At 48.3% G+C, this 26,766-nt stretch overlaps 1 protein-coding gene across 1 annotated transcript in view; it reads left to right on the top strand.

Annotated features, from left to right (window-relative positions):
* SIM2 (SIM bHLH transcription factor 2) overlaps window positions 1-26,766 on the top strand; it is a 48,401-nt gene that overhangs the window by 7,535 nt on the left and 14,100 nt on the right. Inside the window, exons 2-7 of the mRNA XM_025380090.1 lie at window positions 2,742-2,824; window positions 6,162-6,251; window positions 13,420-13,528; window positions 16,926-17,011; window positions 20,011-20,210; window positions 25,000-25,106. Of these exons, the coding sequence (XP_025235875.1) occupies window positions 2,742-2,824; window positions 6,162-6,251; window positions 13,420-13,528; window positions 16,926-17,011; window positions 20,011-20,210; window positions 25,000-25,106 (675 nt within the window). The remainder of the gene's footprint in view (window positions 1-2,741; window positions 2,825-6,161; window positions 6,252-13,419; window positions 13,529-16,925; window positions 17,012-20,010; window positions 20,211-24,999; window positions 25,107-26,766) is intronic.

The raw sequence follows: 26,766 nt of genomic DNA, 5'->3' as shown, positions 1-26,766 counted from the left end.
ATTTTCTTGCGTTGCAAATCTTCATTTAGTCTCTGCATTCAGACCAAAGTAGATTTTTATGAGCTGAGTGAAAAAACCTTGCCCATATTGGTTTCTAATGGAAGAACTGGCAGCGCCACCGCCCCAGGCTGGGGTGGCCTAGAGGCAGGGGTGCTTGGGAGGAACATCTAGCACCAGGCCACCTCCACCAGGTGGGAAAGGGTCGTTTGCACCAGATCTCTGCTGACATAGCAGAGGCTTTGGGGAATTACAGAAAAACTATAATGATCTAAGAGAACAAGTTATCTTGAAGTGTGCGGGTATTTGAATTGTACAGACAATTGTCCGGTGTGCCCAATGCACTTTTGCATGTAGAGCCAGGGCCTTCGAGGAGGCTTTCAGGAGATCCCGGGCAGTGGAGTATGGTCTGGAGTTCATTTCAGTAGGTGCAGATTTCTCCCCAAGTCTTCCCTCCATGGGCTTTGCAAGAAGCCAGGGCCCAGAGGCCACGCTCACGCTAAATTTTTGTGGGTTCAAGTCCCATTGATCTAGCAAGGGTTTAGCTTAATTAAAGTGATTGATTTGTGTTCAGTTGATGCAGAGTGAAGTTTTGCAATCCTTGTGTGTTTCAGAAATTAAGCATAGTTTACTTACCAAGAGCTTTGAAGGCTTTTGGTCTTACTTAACCTAAATTTCTTTAGCACCAAACAGGGCAAAGGCGGCTCCAGGACAACTGCCCAACCCCAGGAACGACCCAGCAGCAGAGAAAAGGACAGCTGCCAGGGTGCATTTGTCCATTTTTGGAAATGAGAATTCCTGAGTCGTTAGTGAAGTCTTACTTCACCAAACCCCAGGACATTTATATTTTGGTTCTTGCCATTGCTGGTTAAATGGTTGCAAATGCTGCCGCCACGAGGCCTGGGAGGAAGGACCTGCTGCTGAGAGCACAGGGAGTGCTGCTGTGATCACGGTGGTGAGGGCGATTTCCCGGGATTAAAAAACCACCTCTGCCCCCGTGGTGGAGGCTGGAGGCCCCCGAATAATGAACTGTGATTGTATTCTCGGGATCATGTATGTGGAAATTAGCCACCTCTTCAGCCAAGATAAGCCCCTAATTCCTTGAGCCCAGGAGGAGAAATTAAAGGTCATCCCTTTTTAAATCCGGAATACTTTTTTTTTTTTTTTTTTTTTAAGTTTTTCGTTGCCGAATAGGGAAGGGTTTGCGAAGCCGCTGCCCTGGGCCGAGGTGCATTTTACGCTTCCAGAGGTCGAGGCCTCCAGAAACCACGACGCCCTGGGCGTTCCTGGGAAGGCTGAGAGACCCAGGGTGACTGGGTGACTGCACAGCGACTCCTCGGGAACCCACTCGGGGTGCCCACTTGGAAGGGCTTTGAGGCCCCGGGAACGGTCTCCAGGATCTGCACGGCTAGTCAGGTTCCCCGTCCGTCGTATCCGGCCCTGCCCAGAGGCTCCTGCCTTTGGTTAGGTGCTCGCGTCACCGCACGAAGGCAGGCAGTGGGGGCTGGGGCTGGGGCTGGGCCTGGCCTGAAGTTCCTGGGGTCTGGGGAGGGCATCGTGGGTTGGGGCTGGGGGCGCGCCAGCAGCGTCTGCAGCTCGCCCCGCAGGGGTAGCAGCCAGGGTTCGGGCGCTAGGCTCGTGGGCCGGGAGGTGGCGGGCGTGTTGTCCTCCGGGGAGGTTGGGGTTCAGGCGGTGCACCGGCCCTCGCCATCTGGCGCGGCAGCCACGGCGCTCAGTGGAGGGTCTACGGCAAGGCTGCCGGCAGAAAGACTCCGGGGAGGGGTCGGGGGTTGTCCCAGCCCGCGCTAAGCGCCGCAGCCTCGCCCGGCTTTCCTGCTTCCTCGGAGTATGTAGGGCAAGCCTGGGTTCTCGCGGGGTGCAGCAGTCAGGCCGAGGGTGCAGCAGGAGGGGAGCCATGATGGGCAGAGCCTTCTTTCCCCTGGTGCGTAATACCAGTTGGTAGCTTTTGGGGAGGTGGTGAGGAAGGGCAGGAGGCCTGTTGAGCGGAGGGGCCGGGGGATCCCTAATTATGTGACAAGGGACCCTTTCCAGTTTGGCCTGTGGCCCATCCTTCTCCCACCGCCCCCAGATTGGAGTCTGCTCTCGGGGAGCCCCCAGGTAAACCCCTCCCAGGCAGACAGTTTCGGATTGGAAGGAGGACCGCGCTCGCAGGGCGCCTGTGAGAGCTGGGAAGCCCAAGGGGTAGCGTGTAGGGGGCTTTTTATGCGGCAGGAGCTGCCTCCTGGGCGGTGGGGACTTTTTGTCTCAGCCTCTCTGCCTTTGGGAAAACCAGGAGTTGCCGGAGAAGCAGGGAAAGAAAGGAGGGAAGGAAGGAGGGTCCTTGGGGGAATATTTACGGGTCAAATCGATATCCCCGTTTGGCCACGAGAATGGCGATTTCAAAGCAGATTAGATTACTTTGTGGCATTTCAAATAAAACGGCAATTTCAGGGCCATAAGCACGGGGGCGATCCGCGGGAGCTGTGGGCCTGGCAGGCTCACACGGGAGCCCGGGCTGCCGGCCGCGGCGGGGATTTCTCCCCCGGCCTTTTCTTTTTTCACCAAGGGCAAAGGGACGACGGCGAGAACACAGATGGCGGCTGCGGAGCCGGGGAGGCAGCGTGGGGACGCGCAGGACTCGTGGGGTGGGCTGGCAGGGTGCAGGAGTTCCGCGTGACCTGCCTGGCGCCCAGGCATCGGGCTGGGCGCTGCAGTTTACTGATTTGCTTTCTTCCTTCGTCCAGGTTTAGGAGACGCGTGGGGACAGCCAAGCCGCGCCGGGCCCCTGGACAGCGTCGCCAAGGAGCTGGGATCGCACTTGCTGCAGGTAGAGCGTCCGCACCAGGGGAGGAGCGCAGCCGCCGCAGGCTCCCTTCCGACCCCGCCACCCCAGCCTCCAGGCGCCCCTTCTCCAGGAGGGCCGGGCAGATCCAGAGGCTGCCGGGGGCTGGGGATAGGGGTGGTCCCCATTGCGGAGGGATGGACGCTTAGCATGTCGGATGCGGCCTGCGCCAAACCTACCCTAACCCTACATCTGCCCCCACACCCCGCCGAAAGCCCCAGGACTCCCCAGGCCACCTGAGACCTAGGCCAGGGGCGCCTCCCGAGCGTGGTCAAGTCCTTTCCAACCTCACTTCCCTCGGCAGCTTCCACCCAGAGCTTGCTCTGTGCCAGGCGCTAGGGCCGGAGCAGCAGCAATGATCCGGCTGCTCTGAGCTCTAAAGCATTCGGCCGCTGCGTGTGTGCGGGGGGCGCAAGCACGGAGAGACAGTATCGATAATAGAATATTAACAGGGGCACTTGTCCAGAGCTTACTGCAGGCCACATTCAGTTCCGGACTTTATTGGCTTCCCCTTCCCATCTAGAGTGCGTTCTCTTTTTTTGCCTTGTTTTTGTTTGTTGTTTGTTTGTTTGTTTGTTTTTGTTTTTTGGGGGGGGTTTGTTTGTTTGTTTGTTTGTTTTTGAGACGGAGTCTCACTCTGTGGCCCTGCCTGGAGTGCAATGGCACGATCTCGGCTCACTCCAACCTCCATCTCCCGGATTCAAGTGATTCTCCGGCTTCAGCCTCCCGAGTAGCCAGGATTACAGGAACTCGCCATCGTGCTTGGCTAATTTTTGTATTTTTGTAGAGATGGGGTTTCACCACGTTGGCCAGGCTGGTCTCGAACTCCTGACCTTTGATGAGCCGCCCACCTCAGCCTCCCAAAGTGTTGGAATTACAGGCGTGAGCCAACGCGTCCTGCCTGGGTTCTGTTTTTAACTTCATTTTTTTTAGAGGAGGAAATTGAGGCACAGAGAGGTTAAATAACATGTCTAAGGTCACACAGCAAAAGGTGGAGTGGGGTTAGCCCATTGGCCTAGCTCTAGAGCCCAGCCGGATAACCAGAACTTGGTGAGGCCTCCAGGCTCTTGCTTGGTTTGGAGCCAGGTGCTTAGCTCCCCGAGCCCGGGGCCATTCACCCTGCAGGAGCTGCACGCGCCACCCTGACCTCAGCTGGCAGCAGAGGGGCTTTGTGGGTCGTCGGGGTAGCCCTGGGCACAGCTCGCCACTTCCAGGTGGGCGGTTGGCGCTGGCTGGGGACAGATCCCAATCTTTCAAATGCCCTTTACAGAGCCTCATCAACGACCCAATTCATTCCCCCACTCCTGTCATTTGTCTCTGCCATCGAAAAATGCCTACCGAGAGCTGCTCTGCATTTCCGCCCTCTATTTTGTGTTTTACTTTAAAATAATAATTTAAAAAATGTTGGCTGCAGGATGCCATGACTTAGGTCAGCGAGTCAGCCGCTAGCTCTGCATTTCCAAAAAGCAGATCTTTTCACAACTCTCTTGCCCCAAGTGCCCTAGTGTGGTTTAGTTTTTAAAATGCATGCCTGCGGAAGAGAAGACCCAGGGAATATTTGAAACCCCGAGCTTTTACAACATAAAGCGCATGGTGTGGCCGCGGCGGGTAATGGCGCTCTGGGAGCCCTGCCCAGGCGGCCTCTGCTCCCCCTCCTTCACTTCCAGCTCCGAGCTGGGTGTGTTGCAAGTTTCATACTCCTACATATTATAAGTGACACTAATATCAGGGACAACTAAGTGCTGGGGAACTTCAATGAAAACCTGGTTGGCAAAGTCAACACCCCCAGACTTCTGCATGCTACATTTCTTTAATTAATTCCGGAGTAGTGTGTGGACGGGTGTCTTTGCAGTTATTATACATGTAAGTGAATTAGGTCATTTGAAGCTACGAAGTCATACCCAACATTTTCCATTAAGAATGTTATTTTTTTAGCTACTGCTGGCAACTTTTAGAATTTAATTATGATAATTTTCCTCTTTTCCTCATTATCCCAGAGATGGCTGGTTGTGAGATACTTTTTCACTAAATGTGTCTTTTTAATGATTTTGGAGTTAAGAAAGCATGCCAAATGCACCAAGACATTTATAACTTTAGAAATTGCTGTATAGTTTATATTTTTGGAACACCACAGGTTTAGGTGGGAAAATATTTTGCAGCTGAGTTAGAAACTTGGAAGTTAGACTAATAATCAAGATGCTGATTTTCAACCTTAGCATCGGGGAAGGTAATGATAGTTTAGTTGGCAAAGACTTTTTGCAGCAAACTGTATTTGAGACAGCAGAATCCAAGGATATCTTTCAAGATTCACTTACATTACATTCTTTTTAGCCCCCTCTCTAGGGGTAGGGGGGAGGGTGGCTTAGAAAAACCAAAGGTAATCTGGTTTCAATTACATGCTGTAAAAATAGAATTTGTGGCCAGAAATTAATTTGGAATATTTTTTATGGGGGCAGCATTGTGGGTTGCATGAGTCTTTCACCAACTTTATTGCTTTCTTTTGGTTCTGGATCTAAAATATGAATGAGTAAATAAAATACAGTTTCCTTTTTCAAAAATAATTTAGTCTTTTTATCCTCGACACATAAACATAATCATTACCTTTTATTTGTCTTAATTACCTCTTATAGTTTTACTTTATTTTTGAGGGTTAGCCAACTTAGGAAAAATCAGAATTTCATTTGGGTAGTTTTCATTTTTCAGAAGTTGATACTTTTCCTCCTCGAATTTTGCAAAGGTTATTTGATCTCTTGCAAATTCTAAATAATTAATTCTGTAGACATAGTCTGGTAAAATAACCAGGTATTTTGTTTTATTTTCTGGGCAGTGGTAGTGTTCGGAATTTATTATTCAAATGGTACTTAAAGGTAACTAGAAAATTGTGGCAAATAAAGCGTATGTCCTAGTGGTATAAATGACTGCCAATTATGACATAAAATGGTCTATATAGTGGTAGATTTTCCCCTAAGTACCATAGAACTCCGGATTTGTACTAAGTGCTAAAATAACCCAAACAAGAAAGCTACTACATTTAAACTGAGCATAATAGGAATTCTCAAATGTTTTGCATGATTTTTGTGATGTGGATGTATGATTGTTTCTAAAGTGCTTTAAAAGCATTTCAGAGCCTGGACTGGGAACTAAACCCTGGGTGCTGTTTCCTATAGTTCTTTTTAAGACCGTGGGCTTTGTTTTTGCATTTAGCAAGCATCTGTTGATGGTCGTATTTGATGCATCCCTCCATCCCAGTGACTGTACCATTGTTAGATTTAACTCTAATGTAGAATGATCATCTCTTATTCTGACATTTTATCTTTTACAGACTTTGGATGGATTTGTTTTTGTGGTAGCATCTGATGGCAAAATCATGTATATATCCGAGACTGCTTCTGTCCATTTAGGCTTGTCCCAGGTGGGTATTGCCTAATTCTTTGTGCAACCAAAATATTAAACGAAGTGATAGCAGATTTTGACAGCCTTGCCCAACTTGAAAATGCATCTGTTTAAGTGTTTGCTTTTGTGTAGGAACATAACCCCAAATTGCAAAATCCTCTTCTCAGGACATCCTGCAGGGGCTTTCTTCTTCATATTACGTTTTATTTTTTACTTTCTTTTTCCCTTGGGGTTTCATGACCAGTGTGTCTTCGCCACATCAGCTTTGTTCCGAGACTCTGTCCCATACCTGGACTATCTGCTTACATAGTAACGCTAGATGCCCTGAAAAGAGCTTCACAAAGGAACATGTTTCAGTACACACTTGCTGGTCTGCACATGGTATTATGAGTTGCTATAAAGCAAGAGGTAAGCTGATGTGGAACATGGATTTTATGCAGAACGTTCTTTGGGGAGAGAGAATGGGGAGAGGTAGATTTATGAGTGTTCACATGGAATTCAGGGTCATTTTTCCTGACTTTTTCCAGTTCAGTGGTCGTTTCAGCAAAGCATTTTATATGCTTGTGATAGAAACTCATAAAACTCAGTTTACTACTGTTTTGAACAGCAAGATTTCTTTAGAACATCTGAATATTACCAATTTTTCTGGAAAGATGAAATCATCTTCTTAAAAAGGTCCATCGTTTCCTTAGAGGAAAGAGGGGGACTTAGCTCTGTCTCTCCCTGGCAAGCCAAGTGTTTGGTGGGGGATTTGGGGCTCCCTGGGCCCATTGAATGTTTGAAAGGGGAGAGTGTAACTGATCATTCTCATTCACGTGCCTGACTTAACAAATGCGCATGATGATTTTAAAAGCCACATTTTAAACTACATATAGGGACTAACTGTTTCTTCACATTGTGAACTATCAGAGTGATTTTTCACCATGACTGAAGACACACTAGAATTAATGATAGATACAGCAGATGGGTTCCAGAGAGGCCCATAAGGAATTTGAATTACAACCGCCTCCTAATGTAGTTAAGCCAAAATAAAACATGCCAATTAATGTGGCTTCAGTTTGCTCAATGAAAAACAAAATGACCACATTTGGCAACCTGCATCTGGTGTACTCTTTTTGTTTTTCTGCCAATACTTTTTTTTTTTAAATAAACTTGCTGTTTGTTTACAACCTTCTCTTCTGATGTATGGATATCCTCATCCAGGTCCACGTGGGTTTATATAACTCCGTGTTTCTTAGGCAAAGCCCTTTAAAATGAATTACATATTAAATTGATTTGGAAGTTTTTCTCTTCCTCTTTTCTGCTTTTATCAAACCAAGTCTCCCAAATACAGTTTACTAAGGCTTGGCCCTTGTATCTATGTGACTCAAGAGATTGGCGTACTTGTAGAATGGGAACTACTGTGGGAAATAGGAAATTTACTATTTTCCATAGTTATTAGGTTGGTGCAAAAGTAAATGTGGTCTTTCCATTACTTTTAATAGCAATGACTGCAATTGCCTTTGCACCAACCTACTATTATTCTCTGAATTTTTACCTTCCCCTATTTGGAATTATTCAGGGCCCTTAAGTTGTACCTAGACTAGTTTCTACTTCTGATTTGGCCTGATTACTTACCTTTTTTAATCGTTTACAAAACCTTTCGTAGTCTTACAGTAATGTTACAAACACAACAAAACGTTTCACACACTTTTAAAGATGACTGATCGAAAATCTTAAATAAGTAAAGTCACTGTTTTCAAATACTAAATTTAGATCTGAGCTCCCTAGCAGTCAAAGCAAAAAGGGAAATGCATTCAGTTATACAGTTTTCATTGTCTGCTAGGGCTCGTTCTTAACCTACTTGAACCTTGTAACTTAAATAATAAAATCATGCCTGCTCTATCTGTCTGTAAGGATCGTGGTGAGACACAGATCAAAATGCCTATTTCCTGTGATTTACAAACTCTAGGGAGCAACACAAAATCCAGGCATACCCACAGTTTCATTAGAACAAAGTTGCTTTCAGTAGAGTCCTATTAGGGCTGCTTGGTCATTTGGAATGTCCTGGCCCATCAGGAGGTACTGTGCACATCCCAAGAGATCCAGTTCATTCAGTCAGGCCATCCAAGTTAGCCTCTCTGTAGTTATTTTTCTCTTTTTAAGTGGAAAATAGAATTGATTGATTATAAACACAATAATTAAGAAGGACCAGAATATTGGATAGGTGACAAGTCTGCCTCCTGTTCGTGATTGACTCCACGCAAGGAAATCCAGGCAGCCTCGCAAGCTGAAGCACTCTATTTCCTCATGATCATAATGCAGCAGGAAAACTTCGCCTCATAATTTTGAGAGAGGAGAGGGGTTAGGCACTACCATTTTCTAAGAAAGCTGTAGAGATACATTGTCTCTTTCTCTCCAGCAGAAGTAACAGTTTCTAAAAAGATAAGTCTGATCATCTGCCTAGAGCAACTGATTTTTTCTGATTTCTCCACGGGGCTGTGTTAGCATCAGTCCACAGCTACAAAAACACTTTAGTGCCGACGTGCCCTCTTTGTCCGTGTCTAGGGAGCGTTCCGTGGCGAACTGTTTAAATAAGCAACAACAAACTTTTCTCTCAAATATGCCTCCTGTTCATGATTAACTCCATAGAAGGAAATCTAGGCAGAATCACAATGTGTATTTTTTTCTGTCTTCTTTACTTAAATAGCAAAATAAAGTATTGAATAGGATGTCAAATACCCAACTGGTCTTTTAAACATTTTTGCACATTTTAGATTATTTTTTAAAAGTCAGGCAAATGTATCAAGCATGAGACCTTTATTAAAACGGGCTTAAATTTTTTTTTAAGTCACGAGAGAGAAAAGTGTTAATAAAATTTTACCCAGTAGTCAGAGTAACCTTTTAAACAGAATTTCTGATGAATAATGATAGTAGTAATAGCTGATACATGCTGCTCTTCTGCGTTCCAAAAGCTTTCAATCACCTTCAGTGACATTATCTCATTAAGTAAAGATGTCTTTCACGTTAATTCAGCCTTAAACTTTATGTTAAAAGATAATAGAGAATGTAAGCCCCTAGATCTGCTATAATTGTGTGGAAATTCCCTGCAAAGTGGTATTTTTTGTTTTGTTTTTGGTCTAACCTCTACTAAGTAACTATCCAAATTCTCTATTTGAGGGTATAGAAATGATTCTTTATGGGTTATAAGCCCATCTCCATTCCAAGTCTTTTATTAAGCCTTACTTGAACAAGTGTTGAAATAAATCTACTTCGTATGGCAGAGCTTTTTAGTTTTTTGTGTGTGTTTGTTTCCACTTGTCAACAAGTGATTGTTGCTGACAAACTTTGGTACTAAAACAATGACAGAGACAACCATAAAATGCCAGGTGTCTCCTCAGCCCAGGGTCCAAGCGTCAGGCAATAGAGAGGCAGGCTTTAGCCTGCAATTCCCTTTGGTGGACACACTCACACACATGTCCACACACAAAACATCTAGACAAGTTTCTATCTACGCGGATGAGGTAGAGTCGGGACAGCAATCTTTTTCCACGCTTGTTTACTAAATGATTTAGTTCCATGTGCTTTTTTGGTTAATGCAATTATTTTACTTTTATTTAGGGAGGAGGGAAAAAATGCCCCTTGTAGCTGCTGTATACATTTTCAAGTATCCTTGAGTTAAGTGTCCTCACTCACATTGCATACAGTTATATCGCATCTAGGTAACTAGTATGCATGTTCAGATAAATATAGGTATGTATGAAATAGCTGTTTATGAGACACATAAAAGAATGTCTTATTTGAGATTGTGGCCAGAAACAACCATAAATATATCGACGATGTGTGGAGGTACAAGACCTAATCCTTTCACTTTTGAAATGAAGACAAAAGACAACATATTATGTTTGTCGACATAACTTGAACCCTGAAACCCAAACCATTTTATTTTTAAAATGCTTAATTTACCATACTCAGCAAAACACCCAGAGTAACGTGCATTTTCAGAGTGCCAAGCGATTCTGCCCTTCCCCACAGAATATGTGCATTTAGTGCTGTATTTATCATGTGTAGTTTTCTTGGCAGGAAGAAAAGCTATTCAGCAAGACATAAAAAAGCTCTTACTAGGAAAGCTATCCATTTTGTAGTTAGCGGGGTTTTACAAATACTAAAATATCACATGGAAGGTCTGTTTTAATAAGGCTGATGTATGAGACCCAGGGAGTTTTATAGTGACAACCATAATTTTTTTTCTTTTTTCTTTTTTTTTTTTATGTGAAGTAGTCACATTTCTTTCAATGTTCAAAAGCACAGATAGATACGTAAATACAGGAAACACCATGTCAACCATAATTTTGAGTTAAGGTCAGGACTGTTTTATCATTCCAAAATTTGTTATTTAAAGACATTTCCGTTATTTGAAGGCTGTTTCACTTCCTAGACAGCTCTGGAGTTTTCATGTTCATTTTGTCACAGACCCGGGCCTTCCGAAAACCAAGCCTTTCATCTGTGCAACCTCACCCTTCTCATTCTTCAAACACATGTGATGAGAATGGGAACACTGAAAACACAAGAAGCTACTCTGGGATTAAAACGCAAATCTAACCCTTAATAAGCACAGATGGAAGGTCTTTCTGCAAGGATATGAAGATGTTTCCCGAAAACACATCAGTTACTTTTTTCTAGAAAAGAACTTTGAGCAAACCAGAATTATTCTTTTTCCCTAAAAACATGGGGAAGAGAGAAATGATAGGCCAATATAACATTTCTTTATTTTGTTATTTTTTCATTTTTTAAATAAACTGTTGAAATTGTGAGTTGATATATCTTTTCTTTTCTTTTTTTTTTTTTTTTTGAGACGGAGTCTTGCTCTGTCGCCTAGGCTGGAGTGCAGTGGCGCGATGTCGGCTCACTGCAAACTCTGCCTCCCGGGTTCAAACGATTCTCCTGCCTCAGCCTCCCGTGTAGCTGGGAGCACAGCTGCATGCCACCATGCCTGGCTAATTTTTGTATTTTTGGTACGACATGATTTTGCCATGTTGGCCAGGCTGGTCTTGAACTCCTGACCTCAGGTGATCCGCCTGTCTCGGCCTCCCAAAGTGTCAATATATATTTTCTTAAGACAGCTCTCTTATTTTTTAGCCTCTGTCACTCCGCACCTGGACAGGCCTTCCCAGGGCATATTCATTGCCACCCTGAGGAAAAAGGAAATGGTCCTGTCCCAAATGGTTGACTTACATGTTGCTAGTTTATTTAAACTTTTTAAGGATTAACAGGAATGACTTGAAAGAAGAATGTTCAGTTTTTATTATTTTTCTTAAATGAAATCCTGTAATAATTTTTCAGGGAGGCAAATGTCCGTCTGGGAGATCTATTGAGAAAGTGCCAGGCTTGGGAAGTGGGTGTTAAGTAAAGGGTAGGGAGGATTCCTCTAATAGGATTCTCTCTGTTGCTCTGTTTGCATAATATTGGAAGGAAACATTCCATGAATAATGTGAAAAATAGAACTGTGAGAGCCATTTTAGGGACAAGATGACTTAGCAGGCCAGAAGTGTAATTTATTCTGAATAAGAAGGCAACTCGCTCATCTTAACAAATTGGAAGAACTGGTTCAGAGGACTGCGACAGATCACTTCACCACTCTACTACCCCTTGGTCCCAAGTTAAAGCTGATGGCCTAGATGCTAATCTGGAACGGCAGCTCCCAGGAGAACTTCACTAAGCAGCTGGCTGGGTTGTCCTGTTGCGTGAGGTGGCACCGTCAGGACGGCCGCTTTGCAGATAATCATGTTGTCTGTCCTCTGATGGAGAGCCACAGGCTCCCGGCGACACCTCCAGCAAGACACTAAAAATAACAAGGGGGTGACTCGGGACAAGACGCATCACGAGCCTCCTTTTGTTATCTTAAGTTACCCTCTCTCCTTAGGGCAGGGTCGAGAAGGAATTCTCCAGACCCACCCAAGATCCTTCGCCACCCAAGGACGGTTTCCCAGTGCTTTCAGTTTCTTCTCAGGCTGGGCACTGGGGCTCCTCTTGGCGGTGGAGGAAGTCCTACCACTGCCCCTGGGCCTCCACTGAACAATGCTGGGGTACACCGACTCACTTTCCTTGTCAGCCACCCTCAGCACTATTGATTATAGCTCTAAAAATAGGATCCACCCACCACTGCTCAGAAGGCTGCTCTGCTAGTCATTTCTAGAACATTCTGTGCCACTGTCCATCTTAAGGTGGGTGGAGGCCCAGGTGTTGAGACTCTGTATCATATCCTTTCCTGGTACTTATGTTTGGGAGAACATCTGAAAGTTTCTCAAGTTCGAGAATTCAGGCCTCCAGGGACCTCTGTGTAAAAATTGTAACTATGATGGGTATTTTCCCGGGGCCATCATTCCTGCAAAGTGACATGGACATGCTGTCCTCTGTGGGCTGTGTCTGGAAAGCGGTGGCGTCGGACTGTTGAGGCAGCAACCCCAGGATATAATCCCCACATAACGAGGCTCTCTGGAGCAGGCCCAGGCCTAGGCCCTCTCGCAGGTCACGCACAGCCCCAGCCACGCCCCTGGGCGGGAGCCACAGAATTAGCACCGTCATTGCGGACTGGGAGGGCCAGAGAAACATTGCTGGCAATGTGAGAGAGGCCTGGCAGCGCCTGAGGGCACAGCTCAGAGCCGACGAAGAAAGGGCCTTTGTCTGAGTTCGTATCCTCCTCGGGCGCACTGGGGCCCCCACCGTGGCTAGCTGGTTGGCCTCAGAGTGGACAAGACTCCCACAGGGAGCGCAGTGTGGACAGGACAGCTGGCCTCCTGGCCGGCCAGTCCCCTCAGATCACCAGCAAGGGAAGGACAGGTACCCTGGCCTGGGTCCGTTTCAAGCCCTCTTCTGTATAAAGGATGCTGCCCAGGCCAGCAGCGCCGCCCACCTCTGGCACCCACCTTTTCCACCCTTTGCTTTCAGGTCCTTCCTGCTAAGGGTTCTCTTGGCTCCAAGCTCAAGCCTCAGTGCCCTGGCCGTTTTAGACAGTGTGGGAGACAGTTCAGAGCTCTGAGCTCTGTTGAGAAAAGAAAACTGTTTCTGCATTTGGCAAAGGCGTGGGTTGTCAGCAGAGATCAAAGTTCTGTTCCTGGCAGGGTGCGCACCTGTGACACACCTTGCCCCTCCCCCTGCGCCAATCCCAGAGGAGTGGTGGCATTTCTGACCCTTCCCTTCCACGGCAGGTGGAGCTCACGGGCAACAGTATTTATGAATACATCCATCCTTCCGACCACGACGAGATGACCGCTGTCCTCACGGCCCACCAGCCGCTGCACCACCACCTGCTCCAAGGTATTCCATCCGGAGGAAAAAAACCAGACTAAAAGCAAGGCGATGTTCCTAAATGGAACTCAGGGCTTTGCTTCCCACATCTGCCAAGTGGCTGGGCATGACTAGGACTGCCCAGCCCAGGTCTCTCCAATACACACACAGCACCCACCATGTGGGGATTTGCATTTATACCTGTGTCTTTTAAGCCAATATTCATCACACTGCTACTGTTGGCCAGAAACTGTGTTGAGTGCTAGGCAGAAGAGGAAAGTGTTGCAAGCCTGCTCCCCTCATTTGCTGTTGGTTCAGAGTTGGGTTACAGCATCACGGGGCTAGACCAAGCTTCTCCTTAACCAAGATGCCAGGCCTAAAACTCGGGGGTCGGGGTTGATCCATGACATTTCATGGGGAAAACTACATATGTGTTTCCTCCAGTTGAAATTTGGCATTTCCTTTGCTTCTGATTATAGACAATAAACCATCTTGGGATCACTAGTACCTGTGGTTTTGCCAACAACAGAAATCACAGATATTTTCCATATCATATTAAAGTTTTGCAGGGTTTTTTTTTTTTTTTTTTAGACGGAGTCTGGCTCTGTCGCCCAGGCTGGAGTGCAGTGGCCAGATCTCAGCTCACTGCAAGCTCCGCCTCCCAGGTTCACGCCATTCTCCTGCCTCAGCCTCCTGAGTAGCTGGGACTACAGGTGCCTGCCACCTTGCCCGGCTAGTTTTTTGTATTTTTTTTAGTAGAGACGGGGTTTCACCGTGTTAGCCAGGATGGTCTCGATCTCCTGACCTCGTGATCCGCCCATCTCGGCCTCCCAAAGTGCTGGGATTACAGGCTTGAGCCACCGCGCCCGGTCAAGTTTTGCAGGTTTAAACGTATTGCTTATGCCCACACGCCTACTTCAAATTTCAGGAGTTCTGAGACCTGCTACTGAATCTTCTTATTTATGTATTAATAAAGCAGCACATTTATATCCATATCACTGTGTTGAAATATTTCGATAATTATTTTCCAATACAATTGCTTTTTTGGTAATCTTATATATTTTATTTTATGTATTTAAAAAAGTTACTCCAAGTAGGCATCTGTAGGTTTTGTGCTGCGGCACAAATCATTAAGAAGCCCTGGTCATTACACAAATGACTCCTTAAATTTCAATTGCGATGAGTGCTAGGAAGACACAGAAGGACTTCTTCCAGGGGCCCTGGCCTTTTAACTCCCTCCAACCATCGAGTGAGGCCAACAGGCCTCTTGACAAATGGGTCTTGTGTGTGCTTTGGACTATAGTACCCAACTTGGCCAAAATACCCCAGTGGAACAAAATGCAAAAGAAGAGGCTTTAAGGATGATGAGAATGGAGTAGTTGGCTGCAGGAAATAAAGGAGTTGCATTCTTATTGCTGGCTTCTGGGAGGGCAGTCATTCTCGGGCTGGGAAGAGAGAATACAAAATAGCACACACAGTTGTAAAATCCCCTGCAGACAGTTCTGTGGCCCCCAAGTTCCAGCTCCAGAAATAGTTACTGGAGTCTAATTATTCCTTACCAAGGAGAGAGCCTGGCATGTTCGTTTCTGAAATGAGATGGGGCACCTAGTTGTAGCTAAGGTCTGATTCTTGGATATGTTATGTCTGCATACATCAACATGAATCATGGCTCTGAAGAGGGAATTTCTAACAAAATCAGGGCTAGGCTAGAACATCGCCCCTGAATCAAATTCTTTCACTGTGGGGTTGTTTAAAGCTGGACAAAGACAACAGGTGTCAGAGAATTGCAGAACACAGGGCTGATGTTGTTTTTGAAAATTGCATAGTATGGTTTTTTGTTTTGTTTTGTTTTGTTTTTTAGAGTCAGAGTTTCATTCTTATTACCCAGGCATGGAGTGCAGTGGCCTGATCTCGGCTCACTGCAACCTCCGCCTCCCGGGTTCAAGCGATTCTCCTGCCTCAGCCTCCCAAGTGGCTGGGATTACAGGTGCCTGCCACCAGGCCTGGCTTTTTATTAGAGACAGGGTTTTGCCATGTTGGCCGGGCTGGTCTCGAAGCTCAGTGATCCGCCCACCTCAGCCTCCCAAAGTGCTGGGATTCACAAGCGTGAGCCACCGTGCCTGGCCTGAAAATTGCACAGTATATTAACTGTGTGGGACTGTGTTTCTCCCGCTACCCCTGGTTTCATTTTACCCTGCCTGGGTCATAACCTCCCAAAGAGGGATTATAAATGAGAGCAAATGAGTCTTGGGAATATCATGAGACCTTTCTGTGGCCTTCGAGTCTGAAGCAACACGGGCTGAAAGCGTTGAGGCCGCACCTGACTCATTTCCACAGCCAGCCGAGGGGTGCAGGGGTTGAGATCCCCAAGTGCTTGGTTTTCTCCCCAGCTGCTCCATTTTCTCCCCAGCTGCTCCCTTGCTGACTTTCTGTGTCTGAAATGACCCCCACTGTTTTATGATAAACCTGTGAGAAATGGGCTCTCGCCAGAACTTGGTAGTTAATGACTGGTTGATGTCTATTAGACCTGAGCTTTCCACCCTCCGTGCTTATCTGGAAATGGCTGGGGCAGGCAGCCATGTTAGAGGGGAGCTTTTTGCCCACAGACACCAACTGCAGGGGGAATTGTGGGTAAAATATGGCAGCCTCTCCAACTAGGGGAGGTGGGGGGTGCCCTCTGAGGTGATTCCTGAGCTTCCACAGGGCAGTGACCTCAGGGAGGGTAGAAGACCTTGCTTCCATTCCTAGTGGTAACCTCCCTTTAAAAATTCATGTATTAACCTCCACCAAAGGGCTGTTTATTTAGAGTGGGGTGACCTTACCCTCCCTCAGAGGTCCTTCTCTATTTGTGTCTCAGAGCGCTGGTGTCCCTTCCTGAAGCAGAGGGTGTTTCCTTAGAGGACACATTTGCATTGACAATAGCGAGGTCAGAGATTTGCGTGTGAGGCCTGCAAAAGCAAAGCGAGTGAGTAGGAAGGGCAGAGCCCTGGAGAGACAGAGATGATGGAGTGGTCCTTCCGGGGCTAGAAATGAGGGTGAAAGCATGGATCTGCCGAGCCTGGGTCACACGTACTTAAGTCCTGCTACCCTGAGGGAAGTCAGAGGCTTCTGGGCCTTCCCAGAGCCCACAGCTCCCAGGAGCGGGCAACTGCAGGTGGAGCTCTGCAGGGCCCATCAGGGGCCTCAGGTGTGGCCTCGTTTGGCTGCCTTCCTTTAGAGCCGAGGAAGCCACACCAGGACTGGGCTGGTGTCTCCACTGCCCCACCCGGATCTCAGCCAAGGCTGAAGATCTCTAAGCAGGGTCTGGGCACACTGAGAAGGCCTCTGGCAGCTGCATCTGGCTCTGGGAACACATTGGTGAGGTTGGAAGAAGGATGGGGGGAGCACGGAGGGGCAGCTGCCAACCTCACCTTGCTCCTGCTTGCAGAGTATGAGATAGAGAGGTCGTTCTTTCTTCGAATGAAGTGTGTCTTGGCGAAAAGGAACGCGGGCCTGACCTGCAGTGGATACAAGGTACGGGGAGTCATGGGTGCGGGGAGGAGCTGGCCGTGGGTCCTCACTGTGTGTTTTCAAGAGCTTCTGCAGAAAGGAAGGCACGGGAACGCAAACTCGTCATCCCCACTGACATAGAACTCTCCAGGAACATGGAGCACAGTCTGTTGGAGGCACATGTGAGAGCTGGTGCTTTAGGAGGATGTTCCAGGCTGGCTGGAATTCATCGCATAAGACCTGGAATCAGCGTGGCTTAGGGCAGATTTTATTAATACCTTGGCGCTTTGCATGTGGACCAGTCCCACTGGAGCTGCCGCCTCTGGAGTTTATTGAGGCCCATCCTGGGCACGGTGCAGCCGGGAGTGGTATCCAGAGCACGGACACTGCTCTTCCTCTCGGGATGCTCCACCAAGTTCCCTACCACCTATGACGGGTGCACCACAGTAATGCTAGAGCCCTTTCCAAGGCACGAGGCAGAGCTTTCATCTGCAGCACCACATCTGGGCCGCTCCCTCAAGCATCTCAGCTGCCCTTTGGAATGAGCAGCACCAGCCAGGTTTTGTAGTCAAGGACCACAGGAGGGATGGCAGAAGGGGCTCGGTGGCGGAGCTGGGACTCTGAGCCCAGCCCATGCTCCTCCCTGGCTCCACTTCTCTGCCAGACACCACTGCTTGTTCTGGTTAATTCCAGAATGGAGGAGTAGGTCGCGTCTCAGGGCACGAGAGTCAGCTGCTCCCCAGGGAAAGGTGGGTCGGGGAAGTCTGTGCTGAGTGCCCCCCGCCAACCCTTTTGTCCCCTCTCTGGGCTCCTCACCCTCCTCCCAGGCATCTTCACTGCCATCTCTCCCACCTCAGAGGACAGACATCATAACCCATCAGTATGAGCTGGAGGCTGCTAGTAACTTTCTTCCAGGAGGATTTTCTCCCTAGAAAAGGAGGGAGGAGGATGGGGTGAGAGGAAAGGGCATTTTTGTGCTTTTGTCTTCTCTTTCTGGAAGGCCCCGCCCCAGCTCCCCTCTTGGACCCCACTCTGAGCTCCTCCTTTGACCTGTATCTCACTGTGCTGTTACAGTTTGGGGGATATGTTTCTTCCTCCTTGTCCCAGATGCTAAGCCTCTTTGGGCCACGGTGGGGCCCCAGGAGCCAACAGACATTCTTCAGAGGACTTGGGTCTTTTTGTTAAGGGACAGGGTCTTGCTCTGTCACCCAGGCTGGAGTGCAGTGGTGCAATCACAGCTTACTGGAGCCTCAAACTCCTGGGCTTAAATGATCCTCCCACTTCAGCCTTCTGAGTAGCTGGGGCCACAGGCGCACACCACCACACCCAGCTATTTTTTAAAATTTTTTGTGGAGATAGGGTCTTGCTGTATTTCCAGGCTGGTCTTGAGTCCCTAGCCTCAGTCAGTCCTCCTGCCTTGGCCTCCCAAAGTTTCGGGATTACAGACAGGAGCCACCACGGCTGGATGGGATTTGGGTCTTGACTTTTTTTCTGCCACTTATTAACTGTCCACTGCCCAATCTTAAGTGATACACAACACCATCTTGTTCTTGGTTTCCTCATTAATACAATGAAAGAATAGACTAGAAGGATTTTAAGATTTGTTTCAGCCCTAAAGACGATGAATGCATTCAGAAATCCTGCAGGAAGGGTTTTGGAACAGAGAACTTAGGGGCTAAGACTCTTCACTGCTGTCGTGATGACAATGATCCTGTCAAGATTTCACAGACTGCAGCTTGAATAAATTCTTCCAGTAGTGAGGCTCGAGGCTCTACAGATGTTTCTGTTTGACACTGAAATACTGCATTTTTGTCTGTATGGCTTTTGGCTATAGCAATTAGAAGGGCTTCTATAGGGCCACTCTGGCTTACTATTATGAGGGGATAAAATCTTGAATTATAGATAAAGGAAATAAAAGTACATTAAAAATGAAGACTTCAAAAAATTGTACTGGAGCAGGGCACAGTGATTCATGCCTGTAATTCCAGTACTTTGGAAGGCTAAAGTGGGAGGATTGCTTGAGCCCAGGAGTTCGAGACCAGTCTGGGCAACATAATGAGACCTTGTCTCTACAAAAAAAAAATTTTTTTAAATTAGCCAGGCATGGTAGCACATACCTGTGGTCCCAGCTACTCAGGAGGCTAAGGTGGGAGGATCACTTGAGCCTGGGAGGTCAAGGCTGCAGTGAGCCTGATTGCACCACTGTACCCCAGCCTGAGCGACAGTGAGACCTTGTCTAAAAAAAAAAAAAATTCTACTGACAGAATTGTGTATTTACTGGAGTGATACAGCATGTCGAGTGATACAGATGCCAAGTTCAATCCCATCAGAAGGTGGTAAGCAGCACAGTCACTGATGCGAGCACTGTGGAACAAATGGTTGGCTTCCCCCAGACACCTTTGTTGTGTTACCTACTCACAGCTTGGCAGTGAGCTCATAAGGTATATCTCCATCACATATTACAGAGCCCTAATTTGTAGTTACTTACAGTACAGTCAATTGGATAAGACAACCCTTATATCTTATTATGATATTTTTTGTTGTCTTGTGTGTTTGTTTTGTTACCCAGGCTGGAGTGCAGTGGCACAATCTCGGCTCACTGCATCCCCCGCCTCCAGGGCTCAAGGGATCCTCCCTCCTCAGCCTCCCAAGTAGCTGGAGACTATAGGCATGCACCACCATGCCCGGATAATTTTTGTATTTTTTGTAGAGACGGGGTTTCGCCATGTCACCAAGGCTGGTCTCGAACTCCTGGAGTCAAGCGATCCCCCGACCTCGGCCTCCCGAAGTGCGGAGATGACAAGAATGAGCCACCGCATCCAGCTATTATGTTGTTTCCTAAGAAGCACAACTCTCCACTTCTCCTAAGCAATGAACTGGTGCCTGTCAGCACATTGGGCTGCACAGCGGAGGAGAGGCTGGGCTGGGAGAATTTCAGCACGTTTGAGAAAATGAGCCAGGAGGAGTGGGCACCAGCCCAACCCTGGGCGGCCAGTGGCTGACCCTGCCCTCTCCACTCCCAGGTCATCCACTGCAGTGGCTACTTGAAGATCAGGCAGTATATGCTGGACATGTCCCTGTACGACTCCTGCTACCAGATTGTGGGGCTGGTGGCCGTGGGCCAGTCGCTGCCGCCCAGTGCCATCACTGAGATCAAGCTGTATAGTAACATGTTCATGTTCAGGGCCAGCCTCGACCTGAAGCTGATATTCCTGGATTCCAGGTGAGTTCGGCACCTGCCACTGTGGCTGTGGCCTTTTGGAAGACACCGGTGGTAGGAATGGGCCCCTGAAAGCTGCCATCTTGGCCAAATCATAATGAGGAATAAGTCATAATAGGAATGTGGATTAAGCAAAACCAATTTATGAACTGAAAGAACATATGTCAGCCTTAGGACTCAAGGACTTGTTTTATTTTATTTACGTATTGATTTACTTATTTTATTTACTTATTGATTTACTTATTTTATTTACTTATTGATTTACTTATTTATTGATTACTTATTTTATTTACTTATTGATTACTTGTTTTATTGTATTTACTTATTTGAATCACTAGAATTTGAAATGAAAACATGTGCTGTGAGCACAGGTTGGGCTTTTTTGAAGGCCGTGGTGTCAGACTCTGCCTCCTGTGTCCAAGGAGGACGTTAGAACAAACGGAAGGTTTCCACCCTGAGTGTGTGTGAGGGGGGCCTTGGCACTCAGGCTGGTGTGAAGCCACCACAGGGCTGAGGCTGGGAGCAGAGAGGCTGCCTTCCCTGGGGCATGCCCTGCCCACCGCTCCTGGGTGCCCTGTCTACATCTGGGCTGGGCGGAGGGGATTGGATGACGTCATTTCCCCTGGCCTTGGGGAGGACCTGCTCTCCAGACCCGTGCTGGAGTGGCCTTCACTCTTCCCGAGAGCCGGCTGCAGTCCCAGTTTTTTAACTGGGTCTGCAGTTAAAGTCCAAGATTTTTAAAATTGAAGTTAATTTTAATTTTAATTAATTTGTTGTTGTTGTTGTTGTTGTTGTTGAGACGGAGTCTCACTCTGTCGCCCAGGCTGGAGTGCAGTGGCATGATCTCAGCTCACTGCAAGCTCCGCCTCCCAGACTCACGCCATTCTCCTGCCTCAGCCTCCCGAGTAGCTGGGACTACAGGCGCCCGCCTCCACACCGGGCTAATTTTTTGTATTTTTAGTAGAGATGGGGTTTCACCATGTTAGCCAGGATGGTCTCGATCGCCTGACCTCGTGATCCACCCGCCTCAGCCTCCCAAAGTGCTGGGATTTCAGGCGTGAACCACTGCGCCCAGCCTAAAATTAAATTGATTTTTTAAGTGCCACATGCTAACTGCGTTTGGTTTTCAGGGTTTTGCGGTGTTTGTGGGGTACAGTGTGATGCTTGGACACGTGTCCACGCTGTGGAACCATCAAACCCCTCCCAAGTCTTGAGGCCACGCGCTGGTCAGGCCTCTTCCGTGTTCTTATTTGTGAAATAGCAGCGCGGCCTGCCCACTCACTGCTAGGAAAGATGAAATTAGATAATAGACTGAAGCATTGAAAACAGTGAAGCGTCTCTTACCTGCAAGGCCACTTTAGCTCTTGGCAGGTAGGTTCCTCGGCTGTGCAGGCAGGAATAAGTCATCAGAGACCCCACTCCTGATGTGGGGTGTGTGTGCGATGAGGCTTTGGCCGGGCAAAGAGAGATACATTTTGCTTTCTGTATGTCCGGAAGCCAGAATTTACTGCTTTCTTTTCTCTTTCACTTTTTAAAGTTGTGGTAAAATACACACCGTATAAAATGGATCATTTTAACCATTTATTGATGCTCTATAGAGAAAAAACGAATCTTCCTGGTTAGGGGCGAGAGATAAAGATAGGAGTCGGTTTGGCTCCTTGTCAACACCCTTCAGGACCACTCAGAGGCAGGGGAATGACAAGGATGAGCATGTCAGGGTCACCAGCATCTTCCCAGAAACTCCAAGCAGAGAGGAAGCAGTGCTCTTTGGGGAAAGCTGCCAGCACCACTGGGGATGGCCAAGAGCGACAAATGCCATTTTCTTGCCATGCAGAGGGACTCCCTGCAGGGACAGAAGGCAGCCGAGCTGCCCCAGCTGGAGTGGACCCCTCTGCTCCCTCTTTTCTGACTTGGGAGCCACTTCTGAGAGGCGGCTGGAAGGACATCAACTGCCCAAGGTCATTATCGGAGACATCTGGGAGGACCCGACTGGTTTCTCCGTTGTTTCGTCTCCTAGTTTTCCTCTGGTCCTTCTAGGAAACCCCTGAGACTGATGAATTCTCGAGAACGGGAAAGAAGTGGTCTCCCCAGAGGAGAGACCTGAGGGCTTTCCCAGCCGTTCAGTCCACACTGCCTGGAAAGGCAGCCGAAGGTAGAGGAGGTTGTGCCTGAAGGGGGCCTGGACAGGGCCTGGATGGGGCTTTGCAGTAGCAGTGGGGGCTCCCGCGCCTCAGGGTGTGGGGGCTGCACCCCTGGAGTGAAGAGAAAAGAAGGCTGGTGGTCTTGAAGGAGACGTCCTGCCTCTCCCAGATCTCTGGTTGTTCCTGTCATATCAGGAAGCTTCTAGCAAAGCCTTGAGGCCTTTTCTGAGCTACAGTCACATAGGAGGGGCTGCAAGGGGTCAGAAGAGTGCCACAGAGGCCTTCCCAGTCACCATGGTTGGTCTGTCACCAAGGGGTTGGGGCTTGGGCTGGCCCAGTCCTGGGAGGACAGCAGAGTGGTCAAGCAGGGTGGGAGATGTCCCTTCTGGGTCCAAACCCCAGGGGCCAGGCGAGGGCTTGGCCTGAGGTCTTGCGGCCCCAAGTCGTAGGAGTGAGGGTGGTCGTGGGTCTGTCTGGCACCACACCCCGCTCAATCCCAGACACAACTGAACTCGCCGTAACCTGAAATTGGGCTCGTCGGGGTTTTGTGGTATTTCTCTTTGAAACTGGAGCTGATGCTTTTGCTAAGGATGGGTGAACACAGCGATGTTTGGGGTTTGGCAGATCCCTCTGACAGGTCTTCAGACACCAGAGGCTTGGAAAAAACTGGGAGGGCACCCTGCCAAACCCCTCCGTTTCCCTTTAATTTTTAAAGCCAGTGTGTACTTTGATGAGAAACTTAATATATGTGCTTCTGATTCATTTACACGTTTGGGGCCGTTGTTCTGTAACTTTGCATCCAAAGGGTCTGGGAAGCCTCTTTCATCCCCACATGGTAGAGATGCCTGGTTTTCTTTTTGGGGGAAGCCAGATGGCTCAGTTTTCCTGCCACACAGAGTTAAATTCTGATGGGGCTTGAAGTTCTAGGTGGCCCTTAGACAAGTCCCCTGATCCCTGAATGACTTTGGGCTCTGAAAGGCCCCCTTCCCCGCCACTGCAAGCCCTGTGTCCTTCCTACCCTAGTAGGACACCATGGAAATGAGTACACCAAACAGGGAATGATTCCAGGGAAACATGAGGCTCTCCGAGATTTACGACCCAAAGCTTGAGCAGATCTTAAGAGAAAGGGAAGCGGGTTAAAGAATGAAAGTGAGGTCAAGTTTCCCAGCTTAATTTACAGCTAACGTCTCCTATCCTAGCAGGGAGGGCCCCCAGCCCTGGCCCTCCCTCTTTCCCCAGCCTCACCCGGTCTCCAGGACTGACTCTGCACCATACCCTCACCTGCCTTGGAATCCCTTCATCCCTCTCTTTCATCTGTTCTTGAAAATCCGTCACCAGGATGTTGAGGACCACCCCCTTCGAGGACGTGGTGCCCGGCCCCATTGCTCAAAGCCTGGGAAACCATCGTTGCCACGTGCAGCTTCCACCTACGGCCAGAGCGATCCCCATGCGGGTGATGATGTGGTCTTGGGTACTGAGAGCCACTTTTCTTCAAAGAGCCGAAGTGGGAAATTAATATGCCTGGGGCTCGATGAGAACACAGAGGGGTTGTGTCACGTAAGCCCCGGGAAAATGCTTCCATTTCTCTAGAGAGCTTAAGGCTTTCCTTTTAGTCACAATATCTTAGGTCATTTTCCTGTCTTCTGGGGGGTCTGAGCCAATCCTCCCCTCACAGGAGCCTTAAAGGTCTCCAGTTATTCCATAATTCCCAATAGTGAGAATCACCCAACGGCAGCATCCTGAGACCATCTGTGCCAATCAACAGTGTCTAGCATGCAACGGAGGTTTAAACACTCGTGCCCGCAGTAGCCAAGATGTGCAAACAAATGTCCACAGAGAGAGGGATGGAGGAACTAAATGTGATGTCTACATGAAACAGAAACTTATGCAGTCCTAAGAAGGAATGAAGTTCAGACACATGCCGCAGCATGGATAGGCTTGGAAACATCATGCTGAGTGAAAGAAGCCGCACACAAAAGGCCACATGGTGTGCCATCCCACGGACATGAACTTTCTCCAAGAGACAAATTCTTAGAGACAGAAAGTAGAAGGGTGGCTACTGGGGGCTGGGCAGGGGGCAGTGGGGAGCTGGTGTTTAATAGGGACTGAATGTCTGTTTGGGGGTCATGGAAAGCTCTGGAAAGGGGCAGTGATGCCTGTTACACAACATTGTGAGTGCACCAAATACCACTGAATTGTACGCTAGAAGTGGTTACCATGGTGAATTTTATATTATGTATATTTTACCACAATTTATAAAAAACATTCGCACAGGACCGTCCCCCCAAAGCCCTCCAAAAGTGGGTTCTTTCTCACCGTAGCAGCTTTCTTGCAATATCGGTATCAAAGTTCACTCGTAAGCATTCCCTGATAAGCCGAACTTCGAAAAAGGCTACAATTTTAAGCCATTCCAAACATTCTCTTAGCCGGTGGTTTCAGAAGAACATTCCCGTTCATGAATAGTGCTACATCCTGTACCGGGCTAGAGTTCAAAGACTTGCTTCTTGTAAAAAAGATCATTCTCAGTTTCCAAAATCAACATTTCCCCCCTGAGCCTTTTAGCACTTGATTAGTTGGCAAAACCAATATTAGTTTAAATGAAAGGCAGTCTGCAGAGTGGTGTAACTCACTGAGCCGCCGTGCCCCCGCAGGGTGACCGAGGTGACGGGGTACGAGCCGCAGGACCTGATCGAGAAGACCCTATACCATCACGTGCATGGCTGCGATGTGTTCCACCTCCGCTACGCACACCACCTCCGTGAGTAGCACACCCACCCCAGCCACGGGAGGTAGCTGGTCAGGGAGGAGACACTGAGGACAGAGCTGGGGGGGACATGTCCCTTTTGTTGGTGCAGTTATCATCCAGGATACACACGTGAATGTCAAGCCTCACGTGTGGCTTCCTCCACCCCATGATTAAGTACGGCTGCCTGTTGTCGGTTTTCAAGCAGCCGTGTGCACCCTTTCAGCTAGACTCTAGCAGCTGTAGGAGCAGGAAGTTGCCTGGATTCTAGATTGTGGATGTGGAACCTAAACTCTGTGATCTGGACACCATTTGCGAATAACAGCAACAACAGTGGACGAACTGCTGGTTATGGAGCTCTTACTGCTGCGGGACACTAGTTTAAGTGACTAAACACATTACCAGCCCAATAAGGGAGGGTCTCATGGTCACGATCCTCATTTTACCAGTGAGGACGCTGAGGTTCAGATAGGTTAAGCCACTTGCCCACCTTCATACAGCTGGGAGGTGGCGGAGCTGGGAGCTGAACCCAAGCAGAGCCCTGTCTCCGACTGCTATACACCTGCCGGCTAGGGGAAGCCCAGGAAGGCCACCGTTCCACGATGGGAGAGGTCATCTTGGGACAAACAAGATTTGTTAACAAGGGTGAACAAACACCGATTTGATTTGCCATTGGAGGTGGTTTGGGAACATCTGGATGTAGGGGGGATGCTCTAGTCACTGAAATGTTTGAAGAAGTGATGCTTTGGCCGGGTACAGTGGCTCAAGCCTGTAATCCCAGCACTTTGGGAGGCCTAGATGGGCGAATCACAAGGTCAGGAGATCGAGACCATCCTGGCTAACACGGTGAAACCCCATCTCTACTAAAAATACAAAATATAAGCCAGGCATGGTGGCGGGTGCCTGTAGTCCCAGCTACTCAGAAGGCTGAGGCAGGAGAATGGCGTGAACCTGGGAGGCGGAGTTTGCAGTAAGCTGAGATCGTGCCACTGCACTCTAGCCTGGGCAACAGAGCGAAACTCCGTCTTGGAAAAAAGAAGTGACACTTTTACTTTTTTAAAATTAAAAAAAATTTTTTTTTGAGACAAAGTCTTGCTCTGTCACCCAGACTGGAGTGCACTGCAACCTCCACCTTCCGGGTTCAAGCAATTCTCCTGCTTCAGCCTCCCAAGTAGCTGGGATTACAGGTGCGTGCCACCACACCTGGCTAATCTTTGTATTTTTAGTAGAGATGGGGTTTCACCATGTTGGCCAGGCTGATCTAGAACTCCTGACCTCAGGTGATCCATCTGTCTCCGCCTCCCAAAGTGCTGGGATTACAGGCGTGAACTACCGCACCCAGCCATACACTTTTAGAATCCAAACTGAGGCAAAGATCAATTTGGATGGAGTGGAATGCCTCATCCTCCTGCTGTCCAGTCCTGCCATGCCCATGGCCGGTCAGGGGTGCTTTGTAATGGGGTGCAGACAGTTAGAGGAGCTGAGTCTTCTGCAGTGTGGCCCAGATGGCGTGTCCTCTGTTCTTGCTCCGCCTTCTGTTGGCTCAGGGATGTTAGAGGACAGGTTGCCAGTGTCAAGTGGAAAGTGGACGGCAGGCCCATGAGCTGCTGGGTCCATAGATGCGTGGTGTGCTGGGTTCAGTGTGGACTGGGACCCGGGGACTCGATACTCCCAG

The sequence above is a fragment of the Theropithecus gelada genome, chromosome 3 (assembly GCF_003255815.1).
Source record: "Theropithecus gelada isolate Dixy chromosome 3, Tgel_1.0, whole genome shotgun sequence".
Taxonomy (NCBI): Eukaryota; Metazoa; Chordata; class Mammalia; order Primates; family Cercopithecidae; genus Theropithecus; species Theropithecus gelada.
Note: the sequence above shows the minus strand (reverse complement) of the source record. Positions and strands in the feature narration are given on the sequence as shown.